This window comes from Hibiscus syriacus, unplaced genomic scaffold, assembly GCF_006381635.1.
Source record: "Hibiscus syriacus cultivar Baekdansim isolate YM2019G1 unplaced genomic scaffold, ASM638163v2 tig00110429_pilon, whole genome shotgun sequence".
In the NCBI taxonomy this organism is placed as follows: Eukaryota; Viridiplantae; Streptophyta; class Magnoliopsida; order Malvales; family Malvaceae; genus Hibiscus; species Hibiscus syriacus.
This window is the reverse complement of record NW_024062733.1, coordinates 7,211,852-7,224,727: the sequence shown is the minus strand read 5'-3', so window position 1 is coordinate 7,224,727 and position 12,876 is coordinate 7,211,852. Positions and strand designations below refer to the sequence as shown.

Sequence of the window (12,876 nt, the reverse complement as noted above, 5' to 3'; positions counted from 1 at the left end):
TGAATTTCTATGTTTCCAACTAGACCAAAGAACCATTCCCGGGATAAATTTCCAGATCGTAGAATTTGCCATCAAATCAGGCCAAGAACTAATGAGGGATGGAAGATCACAAGGCAAAGCTGTACAAATATCCCAAAACCTGAAAAACTTATTCCAAATCTCACAAGCCACTGAGCAGAAAATAAACAGATGTTGGGTAGACTCTTCATACTGTTTACAAAACGGACAAAGATCACCATCAGATAAGGGAACCCCCATTTTCTTCAACTTTGATTTTACTGCCAGTTTTTGGTGAGTTACTTGCCAACGAAAAGTTTCAACTCTAGGAGAAACCGACCCCAACCATACACGATTTTTCCAAATAGGGTTCTCCACATGATCCTTAGCTAGAGTCTTTATGCAGAATTTCACCGAAAACAACCCTCACCCTTTCTAGACCAAGATAGAAAATCATCCACTGTCTCAGACAACTGTTTGTTCTTTAATTTAATCATTAATTCCAACCATTGTTCCAATTCCATTCGCACAAATTTCTTCTAGTTCGAATATTCCAAGACCAGCCATTAGAATCATAACTTCCAAAATCAACCTCCTTACCCGATTTATTTGAAGACATTGCAAAAATTCTAGGAAATTGAATTTTTAAAGGGGTATTGTCTACCCAAACATCATTCCAAAAGGATAACGACTTACCATTCCCCACTTGGAGCCTTGAATGAGATCTCAAAATCTCTCTAGTCGAATCATTCTTTAAGAGGCTACTGACAATTCCTTTCCATATCCAAGAATCTTGGGGAGAATACACCCTACTAACTGACATAGACAGGTTTTCTACATTGTGTTTTTTGCAAATCAAATTTTTCCACAAGGAGTCTTTCTCATTTGCAAACTTCCATATCCATTTCCCCAACAAAGCGCGATTAGTTAGATTCAAATCCTAAACCCCCAATCCTCCATATTCAATCGGACGACAAACCGTTTGCCAATTCACCCAATGTATACGATTTTTCTCTGACCCATCACCCTACAATAATCTAGCCTACAACCTTGGAAGTTCTAAATATGATTTTTTCATCTTAATTTTCAGCTTTTGTTCCAATTTACAGCCTACAACCTACGCTCCCCCTCATGCTGGTGAGTATATGTTGTAGAGTCACAGCTTAGATGTAATTTCATTAAAGGTAACTTTTGGAAAGGCCTTGGTGAGAACATCAGCTTGCTAGTCTTTAGTACAGACAAACTTGAGCTTAGCAACTCCATTGTTCACCTTTTTAGAGATAAAATGCCTTATCTATCTAAACATGTTTAGTTATGTCATGATGCACATGGTTTTTAGCTATGCAAATGGCTGATTTGCTATAAGTTTGTAGCTCAAACTGTTTGGAACTATTTAGTCTCAATTTTTTTAGGAGTCTTTGTAGCCATATTCCTTAACAGATTCCTAGTGTAAGTGCCCTGTATTCTACCTCAACACTACTTTTGGTTACAATCGGCTGTTCTTTGCTTCTCCAAGTTACAAAGTTTTCCCACACGAATGAGCAGTAACCACTTTTTAACCTTCGATCTATTAGCTGCCCTGTTCTGCTTGAATCAGCGAAAACTTTAACTGTCATGTCTTTTTTTTTCTTGAAAAATAAACTATTCCAGGAGTAAACTTGAGGTATCTCAAGATTCTATTCACTGTCTCAAGATGTTCTTCTCTAGGATCACACATGTTTAGCTCACAATACTAACTAAGAAAGCTATAAGAGATAAATGAGTTTCCCAACCAACCTATGATACTGCTCCTTGTTGATTGGACTACATGTGTCTTTCATTTTTAGCTTTAAGTTGGTTTCCATGGGAGCATCCCAGTTTTCGAGAGTAAATCGATGCTATAGTTCTTTTGATTCATAACAAGACCAACCTTTGTTCTAACTACTTCCATCCCTAGGAAATATTTGAGATTTCCAGGATCCTTTGTCTCAAACTCATCAGCCAACAATTTTTGCCAAGTTTCTTATTTCATCATTGTCATTTTCCAGTAACTATATTATCATCAACATGAACTATGAAAATAGCTTTCTGACCTCTTGGTGTTACCTTTACGAATAAGGTGTGGTCCACTTGACATTGTTTATAGCCATTTTTGATAACGACTTCTATAAATCTGTCAAACTATGCCCTTGGGGATTGCTTCAGAGTGTATAGAGATTTCTTCAACTTGTAAACCTTTTCATCATTAGATTTTTCTTCCATTCCCTGTGGCACTTGCATGTACACTTTTTCTTCAAGTATTTCATTTAGGAGGGCGTTCTTAATATTCAATTGATGAAGTATCCAGTCCTTATTTAGTGCTAATGGCAATAAAACCCTCACTATATTTAGCTTGGCAAATGGGGCAAAAGTCTTTTGGTAGTATATCCCATAGGATTGTGTAAATCCCTTAGCCACAAGTTTGGCTTTGTACCTTTTAATGCTTCCATCTGAGTTATATTTCACTGTGAAAACCCATTTACATCCAACTGGTCTCTTTCTTGGTGGTAACTCTATTAATATCCATGTCCCATTGCTCTCTAATGCATTGATTTCCTCTTTAACATTCGTCTTCCACCTTGGATCTTCTAAAGCTTTCTCTATAGTTTTAAGAATAACAACTTTGTTATGTTGGGCAGTGAATGCCCTAAATGAAGGATTCAAGTTCCCATAGACTACAAATTTTAGAATTGGGTGATTAGTACACTTTCTCACACCCTTTCTTTGAGCAATAGGCAGATCATTATTGTCAGAAATAGAAATATGAGCTTCAGTTTGTAATGATTCTTTAGCTTATGAATTTTCTGAGATTATAGGACTTGAGTCTTGGTAGTTTCGAGGCTGTATAACAGCTTCTATGGTTGGCTTTTGCCTCTTTTCATAGACATTTAGCTCCCTCTTCTCAAGTTGAACAAGTTGGGTTCTTTGGGAGTTACTGGTGAGTTTGGTGGAGGTAAGGAAGCATGCTAGTCTGGGAAAAAAGAGGGATTTTTTTGGGAAAAAAATATTTTTGAATAATGGGAAGGCGAAGGCTGCTAGTTTGGAGGTAATGATGCAGTAAGGTTGGTCAGTTGGGAAGGTTGCTGGTCTGAAAAGAAATTTGCCACTGTTCTAGGTTCAAGATAATGAAATTATGTCACATTCTACCCATGAATGGCAATATTGGTAAAGAGCTTGATGTTAAAAGAAGGTGATATCTATGGAGACAAAGGTTTTTCTTGTGGTGGGATAGTAACACTTGTAGCCCTTCTTGGTGGTGGAGGTCTAACTTGGACCTAGAGGGGTTAGGAATATGGACAAAAACAGTACACCCAAAGACCTTAGAAGGAAGATTGGAACAAAGAGGTTTGAAGTGGGAAAAAAATTCGGAGTAAGGCATCTCTAGGGGATTAGAATTTTATAGTTTTACTAGGCATCCTATTAATCAAGTATGTGGCAGTAAGAATAACCTCTTCCCAATAATGTTTTGGAACATTGGAGGAAAATAACAAGCATCTAGCTACTTCTAAGAGGAGTCTATTCTTTCTCTATGCTATTCCATTTTATTGAGGAGAATAAACACAAAAACTGATATGTATAATCCTTTTTTTTAAAGTAGGGTCCTAAGGTTCTAGTGAAGTATTCACTTCCATTATCATTTTGAAGGATTCAAATAGTGCTCTTGAATTGAGTTTCTACCATATTTTGAAACTTTTTAAAGATGTTTTCAGTTTCAGATTTATCTTTCATTAGGAAAGTCCAAGTTGTTCTTGAATGATCATCTATAAAGTTGATAAACCATCTAGACCCGTTCAGATTTTTTACTCTTGAAGGGACCCAAATGTCACTGTGAACTATAGAGAAAGGCTGAGAGGATTTATAAGTGGAATGATGGTAAGATCCTTTTGTTTGTTTTGCTAGAGGAAAAATGTCACAAATAAACAACTTTAGGTTTTTATTAATAAAAGGAATAGGTAACATTTTTGCAAGGTATTGAAAATTTGGGTGACCTAACCTAAAATGCCATAGTAGAATATCTTGAAAGGAATTTGGAACGATGGATAAATTTGAAGGTTGAGGAGAACAACTTGAATAGGCTTGTTGTTTAGGATGTGGCTTCCCCTGAAGAATGTAGAGTCCACTAGACAACCTAGCATTGCCAATCACCTTCCCTGAACCCGTAGCCTGAAATTCACAAAAGTTTAGTAGTGCATTGAAAGTCATGAAATAATCTATGGACTGAAAGAAGATTGCAAGTCAAATTAGACACATAAAGCACATTATATAACTCAATATCTTGGTTAAGGGGAATTGAACCACTTCCTTCATTGGTTGATAAAGATCCACCTGCAGCCTTGACATGGGATTGAGTCGATACTTACTGAAATGTTTGGAATAATTGCAAGTCCCTAGTCATATGATCTGATGTTCCGGAATCTACAATCCATGGAGTAGAATGACTCTGATGAGATAAATGTATGTCATGGTGTTGAAAGATTCTTTTCTGGGCTGTATGTCTCTTGTAAAGAGCTACATCATTAACACAATTCCGGTCATTAGTTTCAAATAAATTAATTTGTTACCAGTACCTTGTCATGGTGTTGAAGTAGTTTGTCACATCCATATCTTCTTGCCTTAGGTATGTGATTTTACACTCAAAACCTAATAGTTCAGCCATGTTATCTGAACTTGAGTGAGTTTCTTTGGCAGCAGTCCAAACGTCATATGCAATTTTATAGAGAATAAAGTTTTCCCCTATTTCGGGCGCCATTGATGTAATCAACCAGAACATGATATGTTGTTCTCACGCAACCACTTTTGATAGCCCACATCTGTTGCTGTTGGTTTGGAATTCCTTTCTGAGATGTATGCAAGCATTCCTCTTCCAGTGACGTAGAGCTTCACCAACTGGGACCATTGAAGATAGTTATGGCCAGTCAGTTTATGGCGGGTTACAGGTGTAACAGATGCATTAGGAAGGGATCTTATGAATTGTAACCAATATCAGTCCCCAAATTTATTTCGAAAGAAGTTGAATTGGTCATATTTTTAGGGTTTGGACCAGATTCTCAGTTGTGAATAATCTGTTTTCTCAATTGAATGATTTTATTGAAAAAATATTGCCTATTTATTCCTAAATTATTTTTTCCAACCACATCCCTCTAACATCAATCGGCATAGTTGCTACAAAACACTTGTCAACTTGAATTCCACATTCTCTTTGAGCAATGAAAGAAAAAAAACTATTCCAGTTTATTAGGGTTTGATAATAATTGCAGTATCACATGTATAAAGTAAAGAAATTATTTTTTGATTTCTCTAACTAGAATTGTTTACAATGCTCAGTTGTTCTACTTCAGTTGGAATAGAAGCTTCTTGGAAATCAATTTGGTCTCTATGTAAGCAGAGAAGTTCAAGTTGTTGCCCATTCCTGTTACTAGTTTCTCTTTAAAGCTTATTAGTTTTTAGAAAACCTGAGCCAGCGCTGCAATGACATTTATAATGATTCTTCAAATAATGACCTTGGAGGAATTAATGGGAATCTCTATTGGGACAATTCTTATTTAGTTTTTTTTTGTCTAATTTTATTTTAGACTGAATAAACTATCACGAGTTGGAAAATAACATTCATAAAGCTGGACAGGTTTAAGTTAATTCACTAGACGTTTGGAGTTTGCTAATATGACTCAACATGTCTTACTATTCCAAATATTTTTCTGATGAAGATTACTCCAGATAGTGCTTCTTGTACGTAGAGTAGAAGTCATTTGATTTGAAGATGCAAGTAATGAAACCCAAAGAACAAATTAGATGCACGATGAATACTGTGATATAGAGGTCCCTTTTCTTTTGTCAAATGTGACTAATATGTCTCACTTTCAAGTTTCTAGAAAAAATGCATTAAATGGATAATAATTTCTTTTAGCCTCCCTTGTCTCTTAGGTGGTTGATTAGCACTTGTCTTTTTGATGTTTTACCTGATGAATGATTTCAAACAAACCATATGCTTGGTTAATTGAGTTTTAATCTATGTTGTTGCCATGTATGCAGGGTTTTCAAGAATTTTATACCACAGCTGCTGAGTGGCAATGTCAAATATCATTTCTTGAATTCTTTCATTCAGAAATTGGTAAGTTTATGTACAATGGCCTTTTTATTGTTTCGTTGAGCTGTCTTAAGGAGACTGACCGACCTGATTTTTTTCCCCAAAGAAGTATTTTTTGCACACTTAATACTTTTCTGCTAATTTTTTTTAACTTAAATTATATAACCTTCCTGGTAACACTTTCTACTCAGAAGTAACTAAAATTTGTAGTTATTAGTTATCTGGAAGATGCAACTTATGTGTGTTATAGTTATAATGCTGAATTTAAGGTTCCATAATAGTCTTTGTTCCGTGTTTGTAGATGTTAAACTAATATGTTTTCAGATAGACATATTCCACTATAGTTCACCAACTAGATTTTGTGGCATTCCAGTGTAATTAATCCCTTTTTCTCTCCTGTTCAAGGGTATTGTTTTGGATATGGCTAAATTGCTTACTTTTCCTCTTCCACTTTTGGCAAGTGCTCATCAGCAACTGGTTCTTGGTACTAGTATATTATTTTCCTTTTCAATTTAAGTCCATTGGTCGTGGTGATTTGTTTTGGTTCACAGCAACTTATGTCTCCTTTTTCAGGATCTTCACTTGGTACTGGAGATGATAATACCCCATTGGGTCAGGTTGTAACATGTAATTCTGTTAATGAATTGGCCGGCCACATAAAAGCTAGCTTCCGACAAAACATTAGGGTTTCTCTTCCTGAAGGGGGGAACATGTAGATGTTTTTTTAATCTAAAACCATCTTTTCTGGTTACACATGTGCTGTGTGATTGGTGAACAGGTTTGGGACCAAGTATTTGGAGTGAACACTACAGATGCCGCCAATGCTGAACGCTATAGCCCAGAGGAACTTGCAACTCAAATCACTTCCCAATCAAAAGCTGTGAGAAAAGTTGGTTTTATTGGTCTTGGAGCAATGGGCTTTGGCATGGCAACTCACCTTGTGAAGTCAAATTTCTGTGTTCTTGGTTATGATGTAAGTGCTAACTATGTTTCAGATCATGTGTCCTTTGCTTGACGCCTTACGTTATTTTTCTCCCTTGTCTTGTTAAGCATCCAACCTAAAATTAGTTGTCAATATGTGAAAGGGCCCAACCTCAATATAAGACTACAAGAAACAAAACTTGATAACAACAATTAACATGCCTCATTGTGTTAATTTATGCATTGAGATCTTACATGCGACAAGTTAAGGCCACACTTGATTATTGAGCATCAATATTTGGATGTATTTTAGTTGACAATGAAGGACTCTACTTGTTGGATGGGAGGGGGCCATAGTTAAATTAAATAATTTTTTCTGCAGAATAAAACAATTTTACTAGAAGTTGTTATTCCTTGAGGTCTCGGGTTTGAGCACCATGAATGTCAGGGATGTGAGCATTTAATGTAAAATGGTTGAGAGTTATCTTTAAACAGTTGCTATCTTGTACTTACCTCGGATTAATAAAAAAAGAAACTTTACCCATAGCCTAATATGAAATGCAATTTTAAATTTCCAAAGATAAATGGTTTTGAATGAACTTTTAACTTAGATTCCTTTTTATGGCTGTTGTGGTGGGGAGGGACGGTGTTATAGTCCCAGGTCACATGAATAAATGAAACTCGTCGAAGGGAATTACAGAGTGCAGGCCTTAGACTTGTTAGATAAAATCTTAAATCTAGAAGGATTTTGTTAAAATTTTTGACTTGTTTTATTCAATTCTTCAATTAACCTCTCAACATGAGAGGTTACATGTTTTAATTGAAAGACTTATTGAGCAAGTAATACTACTAGGGAAATACTTCTAAAAAGCCTGAAATACTTATAATTTAAATCTCAATATTTTTCCAATAATAATAAAACTGATCTCTTCTAAAACAATAATAAATAATGATATTCTTTTCTCTAAAAATAAAATGTTCTTTCCCTAACAATTAATGTAGCATTACTTCTCGTAAAAATATAGAATTTATTGGGAATTTTCTTGTATTTATGTTAATCAGAATCAGAATGGTATAAGTGTGTTTTTATACAAGTGTAGATCAAGGAATCCTAGTTACGAATAGAGTTCTAACTAAGTTAAGAGTTTTAACTAATTTATAATTATCTTTTTCTACAAAGTAGACTGCTAGAGTTAGTGCTAGAATGAAACACTAATATTTATAAAGTAATAACTGTATATAACTCACGCTTCCCCTCAAGTAGGGGAGTAAATATTGTAAAGACCCAGCTTGGATGGTCGAAGTTAACCCTTGGAAGTGCTTTGGTTAAGACATTTGCTAGCTGATTTTTTGAAGGCACGTAGTTTAGTCTTATTGTTCTACCATTCACCTTCTCGACAATAAAATGTTTGTCGATTTCCACATGGTTCGTCTTGTCGTGATGTACTGGATTCTTAGCAATGTTTATAGCTGACTTACTGTCACTTTGGAGCTCAAAATGGTTGCTATCACAAGCCTCTAACTCAGTTAAAAGTCTTTGTAACCAAACGCCTTCACAATTCCCGAGTGTTATTGCTTGAAACACTAGTTCAACACTACTTCTGGAAACGACGACTTGTTTCTTGCTTCTCCAAGTTACCAAGTTTCCCCCAACAAATGAACAATAATCTGTAGTCAATCTCCTATTTGTTAGTTCTCCAACCCAGCTAGAATCTGAGAAAATTTGTATCATCCTTCATGTTTTTTTGAAATTCAACTTATGCCCCAGTGTCATTTTTAAATACTTCAAGATTCGATTTACAACCTTCAAATGTTCTTCTCTAGGGTCATTCATGTATTGACTCACAATGCTGACTGAAAAAATTATGTCCGACCTCGTTAGTGATAAATAAATTTGCTTATCTGTCAAAACCTACAAGTTTCTATCATTCTCTCTTATTGAACATGTAGAAAACTTACACAATTAAATATACAAACTATTGCCTTATCTTAGGAAACTATTAAACTAGGTAAGTGATTGATTCTAGGAATAAATGTAATTCCTTAAAGTTAGGGATCCTAACTAATAAAAAAATTTAGAAAGATCCTCCCATATCACATAATCTATAATTTAGGGATCTATTTTCTAACACTCATCCTCAAGTTGCGGCATGGATGTCTTCCATCCTCAGCTTGTCTGTCAACTTCTGAAAATACTTTCCAGGTAGTCCCTTGGTAAGTATATTTGCAACTTGATATCCAGTGGTAACATAGGGAGTTCAGATCAGACCACAATCAAGTTCCTCTTTTATGTAATGTCTATCCACTTTAATATGTTTTGTTCTGTCATGTTAAACTGGATTATGAGCAATATTAATTGTTGACTTGTTATCACAGTATATCTTTATTGGTCCATTCCATTTGACCTTCAAAAATCCTCTAAAATAATCTTCAGCCATCATTACTTACAAAGTCCCAGTGCCATAGCTCGATCTAGCCATAACATTCTGTGTTTTGCTCCTCCAAGTAACTAAGTTTCCTCCAAAGAAAGTGCAATACGCTGAGGTTGACCTTTTATCAACTATGGACCCTGCATAGTCTACATCAGTGTTTTGCTCCAGAGTTAAATTTCCTCCTCTTTTAAACAAAATTCCTTTGCCCGATGTGCCTTTCAAGTACTACAAAATTTGAACCATAACCCTTAGATGTGATTCTTTAGGATTGTGCATGAAATGACTCACAACTCCAATAACATATGCTATGTCTGGTCTGGTGTGTGACAAATAGATAAGCCTTCCCACAAGTCTCTGAAATGAACTTCTATCAACTGCTACATCATCTTTTGAATCTCCAAGCTTGTGATCGATTTCTATTGGGGTTTCTGCTGGTCTACACCATTGTTTTGTAGTCTCTTTCAACAAGTCCAGAGTATACTTCTGTTGAGATATACAAATTCCTTGCTGTGAGTACCAAGGAAGTATTTTAATCTTCCAAGAACCTTCACTTCAAATTCCTTTACAAAACACTTCTTTAGACTACCAATTTCTTTAGAATAATTTCCTGTAACAATTATATCATCTACATATACCAAAAGTGCAGTCGCTCCCCGTGAAGGAGAGTGTTTCACAAACAGAGTATAGTCACCTTGGTTCTATTTAAAACCTTGTCTCAGCACCACTTTAGTGAACCTCTTAAACCATGCTCTCGGGGACTGCTTTAGTCCATATAGAGCCTTCTTCAGTCTGCAAACTGCTTGTCCAATATTTAGACCAGATCCAAGTGGTATATCCATGCACACTTCCTCTTCAAGATACTCATGCAAGAAGGCATTCTTAATGTCAAATTACTGCAAATTCCATCCCCAAATAGTTGCTAAGGACAATAGGACTATCATTGTGTTCATCTTTGCAACAGGGGCAAATGTCTCAAAGTAGTCTATTCCATAAGCTTGAGAGTACCCGTTTGCCACCAACTTTGCTTTGTACCTTTCTAAAAAGCCATCTGACTTATACTTGACTGTAAACACCCATCTGCGTCCCACTATTTTCTTCCCTTCTAGTAGCTTCACTAAGTCCCATGTTTTATTTTTCTCAAGTGCTTCCATTTCATCTTTCATAGCCTTTTTTCATTTCTCATTCTTTAATGCCTCGGATACAGTCTTAGGAATGACAATGACATTTAGGCTGGTAAGAAAGACTTTGTGATTGGTGGATAAGTTTTTGCAGGTCATGAACAGATAAGAAGGATGTTTTGTGGTACATGTTCTTTTTCCTTTTCTAAAAGCAATGCGAAATTCAAAATCAGAAGTAGACAGATTTTTCAGTATCATTTTGATCAGAATGAGTTTCAGAATGTACCTCAGATTGTATAGGAGATTGAGAAGGGGATGATTGAATCTGCATAGGTGCCTTCTTCCTTGAATAGACCAGTAGGGACGAGTAGTATCCTGAATGTTTGGTTGTGGTTTATTAGGCTCTGGTTGTGGGGAAGTAGGAGCAGGTTGTGTTTGCTATATTTGTTCAGAATGTTTAGCTGTAAAACTTTTAAAGTGAATCATTAGTTTACCATAAGCAATAAACTTATTAATGGGATGAGTTGTACACTGTTGTACTCCCTTCCTTTGAGCAATTGGTAACTTACTTGTATCAAACAATACATCCAACTTACTTTAATCACATTTTTCGTCTTCCAAGAAATTCAAAGCCAGTTCCTATTCTTGTACTTGGTTGTTCTGGTTGTAATTGGTGTTATTGTACTTTCGGTGTAATTGGTTTTTGGCAATAAAATCTTTGAGGCACTCTTTTCCTCCCTCCAATATCCATTGAGCTACTTTGTAGTTCGATGGTTATGAAGGGGATTTTAACGAGGCCTCCTATTTTCATCAAAAAAAAAATTGGTTCATGTTCTTGATAGTGCATTGGCGCTGTGGGGATTGATGGGAGCCATCGTTTGTATGTGGAAAGTTTGGTTTGGGAAATAAACGGTGACATGGATGGGTTTGGTGTTTGAGGAGAATCCAACGGGTTTACAATTTGGTGTAGGTTTGTTTGGCCTTCCAGAATGGGTGTGGCGGCGGTGTTAAATAGGGGTTGAGTTTGGGTAGTTTCAGAAGAAATAAAGCGACTGGTAGTTAATACTGAACCTCATAAAGCTGAATTTTTTTATAATAATAGGAGGCCTCGTTAAGAACCTCTTCTTAACTGTTCATTCCCTGAAAAGGAGAACAAACAATCAGTTGAAGGAGGAAAAGAGTGCCTCAAGTTTTATTAAAATATGGGTTTAAATACCCAACATTACAACTAGAAAATTGCTATAACTCCCTTACAAAGACAAAACCACACTCTCAACAATCCCTAACCTCACCACACCTAATCCCTTTTTTAGCCAAACATACTCTCCCCTTGAATTTCAGATTTAGAGAAAAAAAGTTTATGTCCAAGGAATGTAGCATCTATTGAAGAAAAGGCTTTCTTAGTAGAAAAAGAGTAACGCTTATAACCTTTTTGAAGGGAAGAGTACCCAACGAAAACACATCGGATGTCTTTGGATCAAGCTTAGACCCGGGCCGACTTGGAATATGTCAGGTCGGGTATTTTTTTAGAAAAATACCCGATTTTGGGGTCGGGTCAACCAGATCGAGTATTTTTGAACACCCCTAATTCTAACTAATTTAAAATCATCTTTATCTTCAAAGTAGACTGCTAGCGTTAATGTTAGAATGAAACACTACTATTTACAGAGTAATAACTGTAATATAACTCACACTTCCTCTAGAAATAACTACCTCATAGAAAGAAAGTTTGTCCAAAAGCACGAGATAGCATAGTTCATACTTTGTCCCTCTAGATCTTGCTTGAGACCATCTTCATCTTCTAACTCTTACTAGAATAATCTTTTACATTGGTGTCCTACTAGGTTGGGTTCATCATAGTTATAACAATGACCCTTATTCCTTCGTTCTGCCATTTCTCAACGACTCAAGTCTTTTGAATATAAGTGGACTTGCTTTACTGCCATTAGGGCCCTTATTGACGCTTTACTTACCTTTGATTTTCCCTTCATATCAAGTAACGTGGTTTCCCTTTAGTCTCATAGGGTTTAGATAAAAATTATGACTTGTTTTATTTAATTCTCAAGCCATCTCTTATATAGAGAGGTTATATTAGTTCAATTGAAAGACTAATTAATAAAGTAATTTATCAAGGAAACACTTTTAAAAAGTAAGAAATACTGATAATTGAAATCTCAATATTTTCCTAATAGTAATTATCCGATCTCGCCTAAAATAATAATATTCTTTTCTTGAATAATAAAATATTCTTTCACTAATAATTAGACACTAATAATTAACGTTACAGATGGTCACCATCAAAAGT

At 35.6% G+C, this 12,876-nt stretch overlaps 1 protein-coding gene across 1 annotated transcript in view; it reads left to right on the top strand.

The window, feature by feature from the left end:
- Positions 1–12,876, top strand: part of LOC120125130 — a 107,335-nt gene that overhangs the window by 15,927 nt on the left and 78,532 nt on the right. Inside the window, exons 9-12 of the mRNA XM_039143622.1 lie at positions 6,046–6,124; positions 6,506–6,584; positions 6,674–6,717; positions 6,879–7,073. Coding sequence (XP_038999553.1) covers positions 6,046–6,124; positions 6,506–6,584; positions 6,674–6,717; positions 6,879–7,073 — 397 coding nt within the window. The remainder of the gene's footprint in view (positions 1–6,045; positions 6,125–6,505; positions 6,585–6,673; positions 6,718–6,878; positions 7,074–12,876) is intronic.